General features: G+C 44.2%; 1 protein-coding gene across 2 annotated transcripts in view; it reads right to left on the bottom strand.

The window, feature by feature from the left end:
- Positions 1-14,656, bottom strand: part of C2CD2 (C2 calcium dependent domain containing 2) — a 34,054-nt gene that overhangs the window by 1,961 nt on the left and 17,437 nt on the right. The window contains exons 7-14 of one of the 2 annotated variants that reach the window (XM_027689183.1): positions 12,839-12,947; positions 9,956-10,017; positions 8,306-8,445; positions 7,886-8,057; positions 7,041-7,154; positions 4,558-4,685; positions 3,159-3,471; positions 1,527-1,563 (exon numbers count right to left, since the gene is read on the bottom strand). In XM_027689183.1, the coding sequence (XP_027544984.1) occupies positions 1,538-1,563; positions 3,159-3,471; positions 4,558-4,685; positions 7,041-7,154; positions 7,886-8,057; positions 8,306-8,445; positions 9,956-10,017; positions 12,839-12,947 (1,064 nt within the window). In that variant the 3' untranslated portion in view covers positions 1,527-1,537. The remainder of the gene's footprint in view (positions 1-1,526; positions 1,564-3,158; positions 3,472-4,557; positions 4,686-7,040; positions 7,155-7,885; positions 8,058-8,305; positions 8,446-9,955; positions 10,018-12,838; positions 12,948-14,656) is intronic. The other variant, XM_027689182.1, reaches the window with a different exon arrangement.

Below are 14,656 nucleotides of genomic sequence, written 5' to 3'. Positions count from 1 at the left end.
CAGCTCCGCTGCACGCAGCCAAACGTTGCTTTGTTCAGACCAGAGCACTTGCAAACATGTGCTTGGGTTTATTACTTTAAGGGCTCAGCACCTGGGAGGATATTCCAGCAGGTTTTCTTGCCTGCCGGCTGCTGAGACACTTCTCACAGGGATGAAGCAGAAATCAGCTGAAAGCAACTGGAACTCGTGGATTTGAACCTTGATTGCCCTCCCATCACCCTCCGATCGATCTTTTTGGCAAGGCAGCACCACTTCAAGCTGTTGTCAGCAGCATAAAAGAAGCAGTGTTCAACCCCAGGACACTGACAGTTGTATTTAATATGCAAAGGCTGGGGGGGATCCACGAGGCCTCGCTGCTGTGCCGCTCTTGTTTGAGCAGGCAGCTGTTCTGCCCAGCAGCCCTGGCAGCTGCAGCTGAAGCTGTGCCAGCAGGAGCAGGACAGAAAGGCTTATCCACAAGCAGATATGTAGTCCTACCCATTCTATGATTCAGACTGACCTTCCATACCAGGAGTCAGAACCGAACCAAGAATGCTGCGAAAACTCACTGCAGCCGAAAAATCGTGGGCAGCGCGTCCCCGAGGCTCAGCACAAGCAGCAGCCCCCCCAGCGTGAAAGCTCCCTGTGTTTTTTGGAGGTGCTGGGGTCACGGCTGTCTGGAAGCTTGCCACATCCCCATCAGTCTGCACCAGTTTGGTGTGTGCTGCCTGGCAGTGGCTCCAGCTGCTGCGGAGACATGCAGCCCTGCCAGGGAGGCAGGGCAGGGCACATCCCCAGCTTGGCAATGCTCGTGCTATTTGCATGCTCACTTCTCGAGTCCAACAGGATCCATATGCCAGCTCTGCCCCTAACACCAGGAGATGAGCAGAGAGCTTACTGTATGAGCTGGCTGGGCTACACAGGCTCCTCTGCACTAGTTTAGGGTGTGCTGAAAATGCTTGTGGGGCTATGATCACTTCTGAATGTCATTTTTGTTAATCAAGGAAGATTTCCTTTCACATCTACAAGGATATGAATAGAGATTGCTTTCCATTCCTTTCCAACTTCCAAAACAGCTTTTATACAGGTGGTTCTGCAGATACCTGCTGAGGCCCTGGTAGCTCTGCAAGTTTACCTATAAAACTGTAAGCACCAGGTTTAAAGTAAGTTTTTTGCCTATGTATATCCAGTTATGGGGTCACACGTGGTTTGCATGAGCAGAGTTTGATTGACTATCAGATGTTACAGGAATGGGCATGATGGAGAGAGATTTTAGGAATGCAGAGCACCCCTCCAAGCCTTCCTTGCTGAGATTTCTTTGTGACCCACCTGAACAGCATGACCACCAGAAGAATAATTTGCTACAGCAGACTAATCTGCTGAGACACTTGAGCACAGGAAGTGTCAATTTTGGAAGGAGGAAAGAAGTGGATGGGGGAAGAAGAAAACAGGTGCCAAACTATGTTTTGCTTCAGTTTTTACAATGAGCGTCCCATTGTAAAGCTACATTTTCTTAGGGAAAAAAAAAAAACACAAAACCAACTTACTGTGTGGGTAATTAATTCTGGCTGGCATAGTAGTCCTCTTAAGTTTATAAAAGGGAACGGGTAAGAAAGAGGAAGTCAGAAAGGTAAAAAAAAAAACCAAACAAAAATATGCAAGAGTAAAAAAAAAACAGTGCTAACCTTAAGACATTAATACAGATACAAGGCTTTTTAAAGCAGAAGGGGTTTCGTTGGCTTTCAGTTTTGTTTGGGTTTTTTGTTGTTGTGTTTGGGGTTTTTGTTGTTTGTTTTTTTTTAAGGGAAAGCACTTGACAAACAGAAACCTTGAACTGTTCACAGCTAACTGAAGGCAGGGGGGTGGGAATGTTTTCCTATCTTACTCCATAAAAGCTACTCAGCTGTGACAAAGCGGAGATTCAAGACTTCCACAAAGACATCTGTGTATAAAGAAAGGGATTTGAGCCAGTTTTCTTAAAGTATTATTTTAAGATGATACAACTCTCTCAAATTAGAGATACTTTGCAGTTTTTAGCACTGCATTGTGTGAAAAGGCTCTTGAGAAGGCTGATCCCTTTGCAACATGCAGCACAGGGAAAAACAGAACCAGACAACAGCTCACATACAAACTTGCAGTTGCTTGTTTTAGAATAACAAAAGAAGAGCCCAGAGGTTTTGCAATCTCTCCTACAGCTTCTTAAACTCTTCCAGGCTCCAAAATAAGACAAATCCCTTCACAACTAACCCCCTACCCCCAGCCCAAACACACCCTAAACTTTCCAGTGCCTGACCATCTATGTGACAGGGATTGTTGCTGTGCCACCCTGATCTCTCATGTGGAGCAATACAGCTGTGGGAAGGCCAGAGAAACTCGAGGCTCTAAGGGAGGGCCCTGACAAAGGGCTCCAGTGTCTGCCCTGCGTGGGGGGGGCTTGTGATAATCAAGTGAAATAATGAGGTTTTGTAGCAAGGATCTCTGGGCAAGAAATGAATAGAAAATAATAAAGCAAAAGGGGGATGGATGTGGGCGAAAAACACGGTATTTTTTTCGATTTCAAGGTGCAGCCCATGAGACTGGTGTGTGCCTGTTCAGGGCACAGTCCACTGCACTGGCCCTTGTGTCAGACATCCTAACAGTTCTAATACCACATAGCCACAAACCAGTGCTCAGAGGTTAATGGATTTATCAAGGAAACACAAAGAATCCTAAGACACTTTCAAACTGCAGCTATTCGGGTGTGTAACTACCTGAGCAAAATGATCTGATGCTTTATTTACTGAAATCAGTGAAAAAGGGAGAAACTGTTCACAAGGCAGCTTCTGCTTCAGCTGCTTCCTCAACACACACTTCAGTGAGGGGAGTCCTGAGCTCAGAGGTGTGAAGGAGGAGAAGGAACGTATAAAAAGCAACTGTGAGCCCTGCCATTTTCATGTCAGTAATGGGGCTGCCCTTTTGCTTCCTGACTGAGGGCAGTGTAAGAGAGCCTGAGCTGGTTCAGAGAGCAGGGGACTGCACCCTTTGTGCTGCTGGTGAGACAGCTTCAACCAACACTTCACATGGAGTTTAGGGACAAAAAAAATCAGCAAGAAAGGATGAACTGCTACAGCATTGCCTGACTCTGCCAATTAGGTAGAGACAGCAACCAGTCACTGAGGTGGAAAATAAGGATCACGTACCTTTGGATTTTTTCATGCTCCCACTTTCTGAAACGCTCAGTGAGCTCCCAGATATTTCTTCAGAGGTCTGGTCTAAGAGGGTGCTGGTGTCCCACTGTTGGCTGCCGTTCTCCAGACCCCAGGCCTTCGGGGTGCTGTGCTGTGGGTCGGTGTCAGGTGCTGCTTCTGAGGGACCCAATGACAGCTTTTCATCAGGGGTGGTTTTTGCGACAGCCTCCTCCACAGGGGGTGGATCTGCTTCTTTGCAGGAGCTGTCCATGGCTGCAGCATAGTCCATCATGAGTGAAGCTTCACTGTCCTGAGATAAAGAGGTCTGCCCAGTGGAAATAAGAGACAACACTGATAGAAGACATTCTGCTGGAGAAAGACAAGACTCCCTGCAAAAGTTATTTTCTCCTCTTTACACTTGTATTGCTCAGGACTACCAGAAAGACCCTTTAAGCTTCCTTAGCTTTACTAAAGAAGCACATAGCCAAGTTTTAATCATGTCATTAAGGCCAAATAAGTGAAAAAAATAAATGAAGTAGGTGCCTCCCACCTATCCCTGGCCCCACTACAAACAAAAGGACTCTTTCCTGCATGTGCTGCTCTAATGAAGTACCAGCATACACAGAGAATCTTTTGTCCTTTTAAGAAAAGAAACATCAAAGCATTTCATCTTATAGAAGGATTTGTGAGCTGTATCAGCCAAAACCAAATCCAGGAAGTCCCAGTGCCTTCATTTCCCAGGCAGACACATCTGACACTGTGGCTGCTGATCCACGTTTTCCCCCTCATCACAGCACAGTGATGATGAGAGGATCCATGCCCACTGATTTGAATTTCACTCAGAGCTCTTTAGAGGTCCTGTGCCCAACAGCAACACTGGACAGCACAAATCCATGGAGCAACCTGCAGGGAAAGGACTGCAGGCAGGCACCAGGCATCACACAGGACACTGAGGCTGTGGATGAAGAAAGTCTGGAGGAATGCTATATACCATGTGAAAACCAGTCTTCTGTTTGCCCTCCTCCTGGAACAGAGCCCAGGAGGTTTTCCAGAGGGTTTTAACAGCTTTGAACAAAAAAAAAAAAAGAGAAATCTTTCATTTTTCTTTTTCTGTGCATCTTCCCTACATGGGTGAAACACAGAGAAGGACTGATTATCTTCTGTTCTCACCCATATTTGTTTTCCCAAATCCCTAATTATCCCACTCCCATCCAAGCACACCTTGCATTTTAGTCAGGCTGTCAAAACTAACAATCAAACCCCTGATTTGGCTTAACTTGAAACAGTTACAGAAACAACCTGGCACGCAGACCTGGATTCTGCAGAGACAGCAGAACCCGTGTTAATGCCACAGTCAGTGGAGCAAAGGCTTTTTCTAACATAATAATGTAAGTGTTGTTTTCTGCTCTACCTTGGACACCCCTGATATGATAATGGTGCTTTTCTTTCTAGGAGACTTCAGCTTCTGCTTTGCAGACTCGCTCAGCTGCCGAATGGCTGCTTCTGCCACAGGATCTGTGCCATTCAGTACCAGCAGCTCTGGAAAGAAAGGATTATTTCAGAGGAAAGAAAGGAAAAAACAGGCAAAAACAGAGCAAAGAGAGGCAGAGTTTGTTCTTGACTTAAAATTCACAGAAATTGGCAGAAATGATACAAACACCAGGCACACCAAAACATCTTCCAGTTCACCACCCTGCGATCAGGTCTTGTCTTTCCCTCCTGTAACCCTTTTCTTTGGAGAAAAGGTACTGAAGCTGCACTTACAAACCCTCTCCCTGAGAACACAGGAGGTTTTCTGGAAGCCTAGACAACACATCTAATTATTTCAATGCACTGCTACACTGTGATGACAGTGGTGAGAGCATCAGGTATCACAGTCACGAAGAACATGGTGCAAAGCTGGTGCATGATACTGCTTCCTCAGTAGCTATTTTGCTCTTTTTCCAGACATCCTTGCTCAGCATTTCCAAATTTGCTATGGCACTTTGATAGGATGGGGAGGGCAAAGTGTCAGTCACTCTGCTCTTCATCAGCTGCCTCCAAAGCCTATAAAGTGCATCCCCCCCTTTTCCCCCTCCAAACATTGCACAGGAATATAAAACCTTCTTTATAAAATGCTCTTTAGTGACAAACACATTTATTTTTAACCATGGCCAATTCTGGTAATGCAAAGTACTTTGGGCACAGAAAACATACGCTGATAATTCATCAAGCTGAGGAACAAACCAGGCAAAGAAAGTCAGCAAGACAAAAATCCCCATATTTAATTGTCTGAGGTGAGCTTTTCTGCTAAGAGTTTTAACAGCAAAAAAAAAACCCCAAAAAACAGAGGCAGGAATAGCACCAGTGTTAATTAAATTGAGCAGTGTCTTTTGTTACTGTGACATTAATGCAATAAAAGATGAGGCCTGGAATTTAAGAGTGTATGTGTGCAAAAGGGACATGCATGTCTGCACACTCATCATAAACCTTTACTTTTACATCTCCCCAGGCTCTGCAAAGCCCCCAGGAAGAGCTGAGACCATCCAGGCACTTGTTAATTCTCATTGCTGTCATCACTTAGAACTATGGCACCGACACAGCACCTTTTCCAGAGTGCTTGTTGCAATTTTGCCATGGTGTTTATGACAACTGTTACCCAAGTTACCGCCATACCAAAAGCTTCTTTGTGTTTCTTTTATTTGGCTTAACCTTTCCTTCTAATGAGTAATTCTTCCTGCTGTACTGCATAAACATTTCACAGAAATTCCCCTGCACTCCCATTAAAAACACTGTCTGTACCATTAGGGTCTAAGCTGCCTTCAGATGAGTTTTCCAGTCAGTCTTTTGTATCTTTAATATCATAAAGGCTTAAGGGAGTCAACTTAGAAGTACTGCACTATCTCAACATTTCCCAAATTGATGCAGTAATACCAGGCTGCTTCATGGTATCACAGCCCTTGTTAGCCTGGAGGTGGGAAAAGATTCAAGTGCTATTACAGCTATTCATGGTTAGTGCTTCATGCTCTTCCCCATATTTGTTGGCCCCATTTCTGTCTCTCAGCAAACCTTCTGACCCTGCCAGGAGCAGTCTAGATCATCTCCAGATTGTCCCATCTCCACTCAAATCCCTACAGAGCAATCTTAACTCCACATTATGTGTCGTTGGCAGCCAGACTAAGTCACATCTTTTATTCCTGTTGCCCACAGAGCTACTAAAAGACTCAGTGGTTACCACACACAGGACTGAAGATGATGCAGAAGATTCAGAATTGCAGCTTCAAAGGGTAAAACAACCCAGAGTCAAGATCAGGTTTAATACAATTCAAAGTGAATTTATAATTAAAGTTATTATCAATGCCACCTGCCACTGTGCAGGCACCTGTATGCCAGGTGACTTAGGAAGGTGGACAAACAGGCACAGCAAGATTGGGTATTTGCATTAGCCCAAAAAAAAGCCCAGGATTAGGGCTAGGAAGAGAATTCAGTCTTCCTTACATCAGTCCAACCTCTGTCTTCTCTTCAGACAGAGGGGACTTCACAATGGTCTTAAGATGTTCTTGTCACAGGGTTTTGATTTTGTGCAGCATCCCCCATGCCTTTATGAAAGGAGGAATCTTTCACTAAAAAGTAAGAGAAAACACAGCCTGGCTTTTCTGCAGTCACCTCCCCTCTCCAAACCACAGCTCATTGTTATTTATTCAAAACCAGTAATTTAAATTGCCAATGAAAACCAGACTTTTTACTGCAAGACTGCCACATCCCTTAACCACAGTGCTTTGTAACACAAACGTCTCAGTGCTGTTGACAGGCAGCAGCCATATGGGTTGGCTGTTATTTTAACAGGATCACATTAATCCCACGTGCAGCAGAGAGAGACTTGTCCTCATTAGCAGCTTTGAATATTTCAGTTACCTGTGTCTGAAGATGACAAAGTTTTGCTGACTGGAGCACCGTGAGAATGGAGAGCTTCAACAGAGAAATCCTTTTCAGTCACCTTTACTTTAACTGGAGTTTTCACAGGAGAATCTGAGGACCAAGTTTTTTGGTTATTTGACCTATTTGAGACATTTTTTATGACATTAATAAGAATTTATTATACCTGTTGTGTCCGTTCAAAACATAAGTGTTTGAGAAAGCTGTTTAATACAAATTCTCAACACATGTTCTATGGTAACCTGACCCCCAAAAGACCAGTGAAGTGTAGGAATTTATTGTTTTTAAACCTTCTACTGTAACATGCTAGATGACACCCACTTAAGTAAAAGATCTGCTTGAACAACTTAATGCTCATCTTTGTGAGACTTCATATCAAGACTGTTCACAGGTTTTACTTTCATATTTATCCCAAGAAGAATTGGAAAATCTACTCCTAAAAGACACGCTGAAAAGGACTTTGTCACACACCAACCTTCATTAGAGGTGATAACACAGATCAAGGTTAGAAGGCACAGGATGGTCTGTCATCAGCAAACACCCTGAGAGTCTGATACATCTGTGAAAAACCATCCCCCAAAATCCAGGTCTTCTGCATTATCACACTACTGTGAAGCTTTACAGTGTGTATTAAAAGAAGCATTAACTGTTCTTCTTGTAAGAACAAGGTTCCCTGAAAATTAAAAACCTGATTCTAGAGGACACAAACAGCAACCCCACTCCAACACATCAGAGAACTTTCTCCTTATCCCACCCCACAGCACTTCTCCCTGTGCCCGTGGATAACCCTGTGAGTGAGCACAGGAAGAACTGGACCCCCTCACCTGTGCTCAGGGGAGATGCTCTCCCTTCCAGACGAGGTTTGGTTCTCACAGCAGTGACAGTAGTGACCACAGTCCCACAGGGCATCACAGTGCGATCCTTTTCTATCTTGGTGGCCAGCACTGGGGAGGAGACTTGCCTTGTCTTCAGTTCATTGGGTTCTATAAAAGAGAACTAAGGAGACAAAAAAAAAAAAGTCACCTTAGAAGCACAGTCAAGCAAGAAGGACACTATTTCTACCTAGTACTTCTTCAATGTTTTTGCTCAAGAGCCAAACTCAAGAGCTCATTCATTTGGTGAGACACAAACACTGCACAATCAAGAGTGTGCTACTCTGACTCAGCCACAAGCACAAGATAAGCACTTGCATGTACTTCCAGAGGCAAAAGATCCACCCCAAACCCATCCAAACCCAGCGGTACCTCTGCACTGATGGATCCCAGCCCGGGCCCTGGCTCTGAGCTGCCCTCACTGGCCTCACTGGTCAGGGCAAAGCTTTGCTGGCCAGAGGGTTGTTTCCTGAACAAGTCCAGAGGTACAGTCACCTTCCCGGATAAAGGACCTGGAACAAATAAAATCAACAAAATCAGTGCACACCTCAGCTGTGAGTATGTTTAAGGGGGGGGGAAGATGGGAGAAGGGGAGGAAGAGCACAGGCAGCTAATTGCAGAAACTGGTTCTACCCCACGGGGCAGAAACCTGGCACTTTTCACAGTTTTCTTTCCATTTTATGACTGTTCCTCAGCCTGGCTTAATAGTGTGCAACAGGAAAGAATGGAGAAATTAAATATTACTATTTACTAATATTTACTACTATTTCTGGCCATTATTTTTCCCTGTATACGCAGAATGCTTAGGGAAAAAGAAAACAACTACAAATATTCCTATCAGGTCCTTGAACAATCCCCAAAACCAGCCACCTGCATCTTTCATTCCAGAGAATGCTCTGATTCCTGCTAGACTGGTGCATCATTGTCTTTCTCAATTTGAACTTCAGTGCAAGTTCAGCAGTTCTCTTGTTCCTCTCCTGACTTTTCTCAGCTCCAGTAGATTTAATAGCAAACTATTAGCAAAAGTACTGCATGATTTCAGAGATGAAATCCTAGTTTTCTGTGAAATTCAAAGACAAGTAGGGAACTACATTATATTCACATTACTCAGCTCTCTGCTCGTTAATGTGATTCTACTTCGAGTCTTCTATTCAAATTTTGGTAAGAAGAACAGCTAAGCTGGTATGGGGGGGCAGAGGGGCAGGAAGACAAATGTCAGTGCAATCCACTGGGACCTTTTTCTTCAGGAAAACAGGCTGATAGTCACACCCTCAGTAGGATGTGGAACATTACTGCTGTTGTTTTTAAGACCCATTGTTAAAGATGCTTAGGTACAGGCAAGACTAAACTTTGTGCAAGAAACAATATACAATTGTTGACTTTATAGAGATTCCACATTTTTGTTAAAAATAAAAAACTGCATCCATATCACAGAAATTTTTTCAAGCTTGTGCCTACATTTAACTTTCCAATCCCTCCAATAACTGCATATCATATGCAAGGTATCACACAAGTCTGTATATCTAGATTATTAAAAATAATTCTGCAACAACAGAGTCAAGTAGCAAAAAGGCTTCAGCCCCCTTTTACATTTAATCCAATATAATCAGAATGAGTGTGTTTTATACCTGATAATTGTTAGGCAGCCTCTGGGGCTTGAAAAAGAAGGATTTAGGACTAACACTCAAGACTCCCCTTCAGCCACAGAAAGGCCTCGAAAGCTTAACTTGAAACCAAAAAGGCTCACAGTGGATCTGTTAGAAGTTTAGAAGGCTGAAAAATATAGGATATCAGTACATGGAAGACTCAGTATGTTGAGAGTCTAGAATGAAACTCAAAAGATTCTCTGTAACCTTATCCCAGAGCAGGACAGAGGCACCTGATCAGTGTATTCTCTCTTCTGTCCACAGTTACTGATGGATGTGACCATCAGTTTGGTCATCCAGAACTAAAAGGGGACTTGTCAACAGTCAGCAAAGCTCACAAGCTGATCATGCAAAGCCATTCAGTCTTAATACTTACTATCCATCTTTGCATCTTCTACTATTTGCAGTTGCAATGCTTTTGATTTGGCACTTAGTTCACTGTGAAGTAAACAAAACCACGTTAGGTCTTTGCAGGAAAGCAGATTTTCCTCCCTACTTAGGTTTGTCCCTGTTCCCCAGCTTTTCTCAGCCCTCTCCAATGCCAAGCAAGTGCACCTTGCTGATCAGGGAGGTGGCACTGCCAGGCTGCTGGGCACACAGGTAAGCCTCCCTAAAGGGATCACAGTCAGAAAACCATGGCCTGGTTCCCTCCACCACTGTGGCACAAGTTCAATTTCCTAAAATTTCAGAGGCTCTTCTTCTCCCCAGCAGCTGACAACCACTGCCCTCCAAGCTGGTGTTGGTCCCTGGTCTGACAACTACACCACAGCACTAAGCAGCTTTTTTTTTTTCCCCTAAAGGATCAAATTTGTAAGTCAAGGTGCTGGAACAGCTTCTTCCAAAAACCTATTCAGAGCTGTGGGGTTTCCTTGTCAAAGCAGGAAAGTGAGCTGCAAAAATAGGATAGATGCAAGAAAAGTTATTATAGTTTTAAGTGAGAAGAGTCAGTATCACTTTTCCAAAATAAGGCTCAGGGATGCTGCAAGAATTGATTTCTGTGTGACAGGACCAGTGTGAACTATTGACAGAATTAGTGGCATATGTGGCACTTCACAAGATGGACTAGATAACAGATACAAAACCTTTCCTCTGACTGAGACAGTGAAGCAAAGTGGTACCTACTGAGGAACCCTCCAGTAAAATTTCATTTTATAACCTTCTCAGTGGGTGTTCTGCCAAAAACCCTAAGGGCATATATGTATTTTATTTTGCTATGTCTTTTTGGTTGCAAACATCCCACCTCTGTTAGATTCTGTGGGACACCATCTATGCAGCACATTTTAAGCTTTTCCCTGCCACTACCACCCTCTCCTGCACCTCCAAAACTTGAAAGGAAGCACTTTGTTGCTGCTTTTGCCACAAAGCTAAAGCAGAGCCTGACATGGTGTTCAGTACACTGGTCCTCAGAGTGGTGGATATTTTTGGCTGTGAAGAAAGAAAAGGGCAGAGGTGTGTGTCCATGAACTTGAATGAAGTTCAGAAAAAATCCTGCCAAAATCCTAATCACTCATCTGTAAAAGTCCCCAGGCTTACCTCATGCACTTCTGAAAAGCAGTGTGGAAACCCCAGCATTATCCCTGGTGTCAAGGCCAAATTCCAGTCAAGTTAATCACATCCTGCCTGCCCTCTGTCTGCACTTTCAGTTGGAAAGGGTATTATTCTTACAAACTTCCTGTCCAAAACTGCTGGGAACCTGTCTGCTCTGCAGCATGGAGCACGGGTGCTGTTCCACCAACAGATGGCTGAAGTGATTCACAGACCCACTGGTGGCTGAAGCACTCTGTGATGCTCCAGAACAGAAAGTTGCAACAGAAGGACAGTTCTCCCCTTCTCACCACGGAGAAGAAATCACATCGTGTTAATCCTTAGGTCTCGATGGCAACACAGCACGGTGTCACAGAAGCAGGTTGTCTGATCTGTGGCTTTCTTCCAAAGCTGTAGCTGCTCATAACTAAAATCAGACCTTACAAATTGTTGCTTGAAGGGATAAAGCTTCCTGGATGGTTTTCCACTGAACAGCAGGAACCAGGTGCACACACCTCCATCAGGCCACACAGAAAGGTGGAGGCCTTCCAGTGCTGTTCTACAATATCACTGTTTCTTTGCTAACTGTAGTGACTTCTGATCATCATCATCATCCCCTGTACATGCAGAGGGGTGTTCTCCAAGCCCTGTACAGCTTGTGATGACTGGTCAAAGGTGAGGAGGAGCACATCACTCCTCGAGGAAGAGAGCACAGACAGGCACAGGTTCAGTTCCTGGTAACTAAATCTCTGCTTTGCAAGAGAAGGAACAGATCCAGTGGATGCCAGGCTGTGACCAGACAATGAAGAAAAATGTCACAGAAAACCATGCAGCATTACTCTCATATAAAAAATATGTATTTTTATATATATCTGTAAAGAGGAATGGAACTGAGATGAAAGAGGGAAGCTACGGAAAGAACCAGAGAGACTCCACTGCACATGAAGTGCCTCTCACCTTAATAATCTGGTAGAAAAAATAAGAAAGCAGTGTCTGCTGTTGTATGGCAGCACCTCTACACAATTCCCTTGGAAAGCTGCTTCTGCCTCACTGTGCATGTGCTTAAAGCCACTGAAGGAACATCCCCTGACCTACCCTGCCATCAGTGATTCCTCCTTCCTAAACTTGTACATACAGAAGCTACCAGGTATTTTTGCTCTGCTGTTCGAAAGTGAAAATGAAAATAGCTTTAGAACTGCTCCCTTTTGACCTTATTTACAGCAGCTGTGTGAATCACAGAACACCATGTAGGCTGCCCAAAAGTCCCATTTTTGTTCTACAGGAATAAAAAAAGCTAGTTAAGTTTTACACTCCCTTTTTAGTCACAGCCACCATTCTTTCAGATGGTCAATCGTTTTTGCACATTTACTTTTTCCACTCAGAGGGGAGTGAATGTAGAGACATCACATTCCCTCAAAAGCAGTTTTCAAGGTAAAGTGACTTCAAAACCTTGCTAACACTTTGTTTTGGCACTGTATGAAAGCACAGGGTGATTTATTATGCCTGTTACTGCTGTCATTTACTAGAATGTGATATCTACCACGGATGATCTAGAGACCTACTTGATCTCATGTCCACACAGAGGGTAATTAGATATCCTGAAGTCCTCATCAGCTCCAGATTTCTCTGAGGTCACCTAACTGGTTGTATTTCAAAATGCCACTCTTCCCTCGTACAGTTCAAGTACAAAAAGATACTTTACTGCAAAAGTATTCTCAGTAGGTAAGTTACTTACAAGATAAACTCTTCCTTCCAAAAGGGATGTGCAGCATTTTTGGCTACAGAGCTGGAAAACTTCTGCATAGGGTCATTCAACTGAACTATACACACGAGGTCTGTGCTGCCTGTGAGGGCAAGAGAAACCAAGCCATTAATACTCCATCAGCAAGAGGCCACTTACCCAAAAGAAAGCAAAGAACCCCTTTCATTGCATCCTGCACTTCAGAACAGACTATTGCAAACACTTTCTCACCCTCCCACAGAATAAATTCCCTCCCTTGGTTTGTACAGCGACGACATTAATGGCAAAGGTCAACATTGCATCACCAGCGTCTTATGTGCTGCTCTACACAGTGTGAAACATGACAACCCAATTTAAATTCTGGCATGAAGCAAGAAAGTGAAGGCATAAAGGGATCAAAAAGGGTGGGGAGACAGCAAGGTGAGGAGGTGGCAGTGTGGGTGTGAGGCAGGGAGGGAGCACAGTTGCCTCCAGCTGCCTTAAGAAACCCAGAAGTTTTCAAAGTCCCTACTGACCATAGTCACAGTGGTTTATTTGGACATGGAAACAAGCTTTCTCTGCTGGCAAGTGACTGATGACAGCAGTGCTAATTCACAATGGCTCTGTGGACTGTGGTTTTTAACAAGTTCATGGCATTTTAAAGTACTGCTGCAGACTTATCTCTGCCTTGATCTTGGAATTTGATAGTGCGGCAAATTGGCGTATTAGAGTAGTCATATTGCTGCTCAAAGGGGGAAATAGTTTGCAAAATGTGTTCCTCTTAAAACAACTTCTTTTGTAAGGCTTTTGCAGCCTCGGAAAAAAATTTCAGACCCAGAGTTCCAAAATATCAAGGAAAGCGACAAAAAAAGCTCAGTACTGACTGTGTGCAAAGCAAACAAAAGACGCTGCCTCCAGTTCTCCAGAATATTTACTGGTTTATATTTACTATCTTCAGCTCTCAGTTGTCCTCTGCTGATGACTCAGGGCTGTGGATCATCCCTGTCTCAGGCACAGAGGCAGCTTGGGCCTGGCAAGGTTATTAGAGGAGACAAAGCACCGTGTACACACAGCTTATTTGGGATCCAAGCTGACCCTGGAGTAAGTAGTTGAGCTGCTTTCCCAGTGAGCTGAGCCTGAGTTAATGAACCCGGGGTGGTTTCTGCTCACCCAGCCATATGTCCCTGCAGCCTGTCCTGTGCTCAGCAGCCCAGGGCAGAAAGACCTGCACAGTTCTGCCTGGAACTACAACCAGAGCCACTCACCGACCGTACCCGGCAGGGGACTGCAGCATTTCTGCCCTGCACACCCTGTGTAAACAATCGGCACCTTCTTCCTTAACAGCAGAAATCACTTTTGCCCTAGATGATTCCCTGTGGACCATGCAGTACAAAATCTAGGGTAATCTTTGTTTACATACACAAACCGAGGAGATAAAAATGGGCACAGCCCAGTTCTGCTACTGGTTATTCACCAGTTGAACTAACACATCAACAGCAGAGCCACAAGCTCCTATAAACCATGTTAGCATCCATGGCTTATGATAAATCATCCATGGTTTATGATCATTATCATGGATGATAAATGGTCAAGACAAACAAACTGCCCCTCTCCAACCTTCCATGTACCTATGCAGGTTGGCCTGAAATACTGCACACTCTTATGGGGTCTCAGAGTTCCAACAGGATAATTAATTATGGCAAGATAAGGCCAGGAAAACGGAAGGGAACAATAATTAAAAGGCAGCAAGCTATGTCCAGCAGATAGCACCTTTCCAGCTGTGCAGTATTTCCGCTGGATTTCAAGTGTACCAGTTAAACCATGCTGTGAAGT

Source organism: Neopelma chrysocephalum, unplaced genomic scaffold, assembly GCF_003984885.1.
Source record: "Neopelma chrysocephalum unplaced genomic scaffold, ASM398488v2 Primary Assembly neopelma1_76, whole genome shotgun sequence".
In the NCBI taxonomy this organism is placed as follows: Eukaryota; Metazoa; Chordata; class Aves; order Passeriformes; family Pipridae; genus Neopelma; species Neopelma chrysocephalum.
The sequence above is the reverse complement of the archived record's forward strand: the minus strand, read 5'-3'. Positions and strand labels throughout refer to the sequence as shown.